General features: G+C 46.5%; 1 protein-coding gene across 1 annotated transcript; it reads right to left on the bottom strand.

The window, feature by feature from the left end:
• Positions 1 to 1134: 1134 nt before the first annotated feature.
• On the bottom strand, positions 1135 to 2689 carry LOC136547468 (peroxidase 42-like). Its single transcript, XM_066539415.1, has 4 exons — positions 2408 to 2689; positions 2026 to 2208; positions 1758 to 1920; positions 1135 to 1664 (listed from the first exon to the last, which is right to left on the bottom strand). Exons 1-4 carry the CDS (start codon positions 2609 to 2611, stop codon positions 1276 to 1278), a joined length of 939 nt encoding a protein of 312 aa, XP_066395512.1. The 5' UTR covers positions 2612 to 2689; the 3' UTR covers positions 1135 to 1275.
• Between the last annotated feature and the right edge of the window lie 1522 nt (positions 2690 to 4211).

The raw sequence follows: 4211 nt of genomic DNA, 5'->3' as shown, positions 1-4211 counted from the left end.
ATTTGGAGTCCGATTTTGCGTCTGACAGGTAGCAGTCGATGTCTACAATGTGTTGTGTACGATTTCTTTTGCCATGGTTCGATTTCAACTCAACACTGGAGCTGCTCTTAGGAGGACCGGTAGATAGAAGTAAATGGATATAGGTGATTCATTTTAATTACCGTAGTAACTAGTCCATCAGTCCATGCTACAACACATAACTAAGAATCTTACGTTACATAATGCTCTCGGCTCTCGCCGCCTCACCACACCACCCTCAAACCGCCGCAACCGCCGGGTTTGCATACAGACCCTCGACCTGTTTTTAAGTCTGGCCATTAAGCTCCTTCAATTCCCTGGTGACCTTCCTCTCCTAACTCCAGCCACCGAATCAGATGTTCGGCGATTTGAGCGTTGCCTGAACTTGACGTCAATTTGGAGCATATGATGAACTATAGGAAATGTGGAAACATATATATAGCTAGGGAAAGTGATAGTGTGATAGTAGTACTTATACTTAATTAATCTCCCAATGCCTTTGCATGAGAGGTCCTCGTTACATATATATGTAGATCGATACACGGCAATAAGTACGGTCTCTCTCCGTTCCATATACTAGTAGAGAACAGACCTTTCATCCGAGGCTAAAATGGACTCTAGTCCCGGCATTTTTTGCGCCCGGGACTAGAGAGACCTTTAGTCCCGGTTGGTGTCTCCAACCGGGACTAAAGGTCCCTGCCCAACGGCTACTGCGCTCGGCACAGTGGCAGGGGACCTTTAGTCCCGGTTGGAGACACCAACCGGGACTAAAGGTGGACCTTTACTCCCGGTTGGAGCCACCAACCGGGACTAAAAGGCCTCAACCTTTAGTCCCGGTTGGTAACACCAACCGGGACTAAAGGTAGACCCTTTAGTCCCGGTTGGAGCCACCAACCGGGACTAAAGGTCCCCCGATGGGTTAGTTCAAAAGGGAAGCATCCCATCCATTGTCAGATGTGTTGTGTAGGTGGAGTGGTAAGCTACGCGCGAGGCAATGCATGAGGTCTTGGGTTCGAATCTCACGGGACGCAGCGGTGGGAGGTATTATTTTTTTTAAAGCTGGGAGGACCTTTAGTCCCGGTTGGTGTTATCTGACCCGGGACTAAAGGACCCCCCTTTAGTCCCGGATGCTTACTCCCGGGTGGGGAACCGGGACTAGAGGGGGTTCCCCACCGGGAGTAAAGCCCGTCTCTGTACACTTGATATGTGTATATATATATATATCTTCGTTGGTAGTCCATGCACGATTGCACGATCTTAGGACGAGTTCACAATCCCGCAGGCGAGCCTGATCTCCCCATTGGTTCCGGTGAGTGGGCTGAGGTTCCCCATCTTCACCATCGCCGACGTGAAGGCGCTGGTGAAGGCCGATGTGCTGGACGCGAAGTTGCTGACCGTGCTGTCGGTGCTGCCGTTGTTGAAGAGCTCCTGGTCCGAGTGCAGGAGCCCCTTCTGCGACAGAAGGTTGGTGTAGTAGTCGTTGTCGAATGTGGTGGGGGTCATGGTGTCCAGCGGCGCTAGGCTGGTGCCGCCAGACATGGGGCAGTTGGCCTGGAGCGACGTGGCGAAGGTGGCGTTGATGTTGGTGTCGTTGTAGATGTGGTCTTTGAAGTTCGAGCACTGCGCCTGTCCGATGGTGTGAGCTCCTGCAAAGTGCAATGCGCGCGTCGTCGTCAGACTGCAACCAAAGATTCAATTCAAAGGTATGTATGCATTATAGCTAGAGCATGCATATGCACCTGAGAGAGCAACCATGTCGGTTGCGTCGAGGTTCTTGTTGCTGAACGCAGATAACAGTTGTTGGAGGCTATTTGTAGGAGCTGGGAGGTCGGTTGTCTCGTTCGGGAATGAAGCGGTCGAATCCCTTCTCCCCAGTAGAACGGTCCACGAAGGCCCGCCGAGCTGGGCAGGAGTTCCAAACCAACAACTAGCAAGTCAGCAACCACGGAAACAGGGTGTCTGCTGGAACTGGAATGGAATATGCTTATGCATAGGGATCTATCTCACCGCGACGACGGAGTCGCGGGCGGCGACGGCGAGGATGTCGGCGCAGGAGACGACCCCCGGGCACACCGCCTCCACCTGCGCCTTGATGTTGTCGATGACATCGAAGCGCCTCAGCGATCCCTTGTTCGGAGTCGAGCTCTGCTCCCCGGACGTGTCGTTGAGCAGAACGGATGCATCGCAGCCCTGCAGTTGAGGTTTACATACAAATTTCTAGTTAGCTGCTTGTACCTGTGTGTATATATATTTACTGCTGCCAACGTACTACTCCTATATATATAAAGATAAACTTTAGTTAATTTGGATAATAATATCTCGATCGACTTATCACTTATGTTAGAAAACAGAAGAATAAGAAGAGATGAGCGAGTGTTGCTAGACTTGCATGCACAAAGCAGTCGTGGAAGTGCATCCGGAGCAGCGACGCCCCCGTGCGCGCCTCCTGCATCACCGCCGCGTCCACGCCGCTCTTGATGGTGGACAGCGCGTTCGGGCACGACGTGTCGTAGAACGTCGATGACAGCTGCGCCGACGCCGCCGAGGCCAGCGCCGCTAGCACCACCAACAGGCAAGAAGCAGAGGCAGCCATGGCTATGCTTTGCTTTCTCGGTAGCTACACACACTAGCTAGCCCCCAGCTGCTTGCTTCTGCTAGCTCGTTGGCTGTGTGATTGTGGTGTGCAAAGGCGATGCCCTACTCCATGCATATTTATAGGGCCCACCGATGACTGCATGCCACTAGGGGACCAGAAAACATCCAAATCGGACGCCAAACTTCGTCCATGCTTAGTCTCCGAAAGCCAGCGACCATTTTCGTCACGCAGTGCAGCTAGCCACTCGACCCAGCACACAGTGTTGACCAGTATCTGAATTGTGTTACATTGGCATAAATAGAAGATAATTTATGTTCGGCTGAGATTCATCATGAGCTAGCGCAGTTTTTTGTGCAAGCATCCAACACAAGGGCGCGCGACGAAAAGTATGCGCGAGCCATACATACTGACAAGATTAGCGGATGTTGAGCAGATACTGGTGTGTTTCTTTTGAACTTCCCTGTCAGCTCCAGCTGGCCGCTGATGCATGACCTCAATCTTTAACCTAGCATCTTCAAGAGTTCCCAATAAAGCTTTCAGAATTTTTGGTAAGAATGGAAAAAAACTCATCTCCAACTGTTCTCAATCTTTCCGCGCTTGGAAAAATAGACCGATCGCATGGTATATCCGCGCGTGGGAGACACGTGTATCCATGTGCCAATCTAAAGGTGGAAGGGCGTGGAAAAAAAATAAATGGTAGAAGTGGTTCTTGATGCAAATGTACAAGAGAGAAATAATATATAAAAGTGATTAGGATAATTTAGAAATAGTACATGATTTTTGATGTAAAATTGTCTTCTATATTTTATGAGTGAATTATTGGAAACTGTTGGAGATGGTCTTATTTATTCCTCCCAATAATTTTTGGTGAGTTAGAAAACTCCATGGTCTTGCAAAAAAAATTGTTGGGAACTCTTGGAGATGCTCTAACTAATATATAACTGATAACCTTTTTATATATTTTCTTTTGAAAAGATAGCTTTAATTTATATGCTTTGTTATATATGTTGGCGCTACTTTAGGAAGACTAACACGAAATTTTCCTTTTCCTAATCTTAATCTACTAATTGAGGACCTACCAGAGATCATCCACGATTCCACGTTGTTCCTCGCTAGGCGCGTTAGGGAAAAAGATAAATTTTAAGTTTTTTCACAATAACCAGAAATATATGACCTTTAATTTGATTAACTCTAAATCTCTAATCATCTTTACCAATAATAACAATTGGATTTATTATGTTTTCTAAAAAAATACTCACATATGTCACTATTATGAAAGCACATAACCCAACTCCTAAATTTGTATCTAAATTAGTGGCATATGCCATCATGAAAGATAATTCAAAATAACTCATAAAATTGCGTCTCAATTCTGCCGACACCATTATTAAGATGGTTTAATAGCAGACCCTGAAACCACCAGTGTAATGAAAGACAATCTAAAACAACTTTCTAATTTTAAATCTTAATTATTCACATCTACCATCTAATAACATAATAAAATAATCTATTTGAATTGTATCTAAATTTCCTGACTTTGCTGTTATAAAAAATAAACTTAAATATACCTCAAATCTACGTGTAAATACCGATATAA

This window comes from Miscanthus floridulus, chromosome 3 (assembly GCF_019320115.1).
Source record: "Miscanthus floridulus cultivar M001 chromosome 3, ASM1932011v1, whole genome shotgun sequence".
In the NCBI taxonomy this organism is placed as follows: Eukaryota; Viridiplantae; Streptophyta; class Magnoliopsida; order Poales; family Poaceae; genus Miscanthus; species Miscanthus floridulus.
This window is presented reverse-complemented; position numbering and strand designations above follow the sequence as displayed.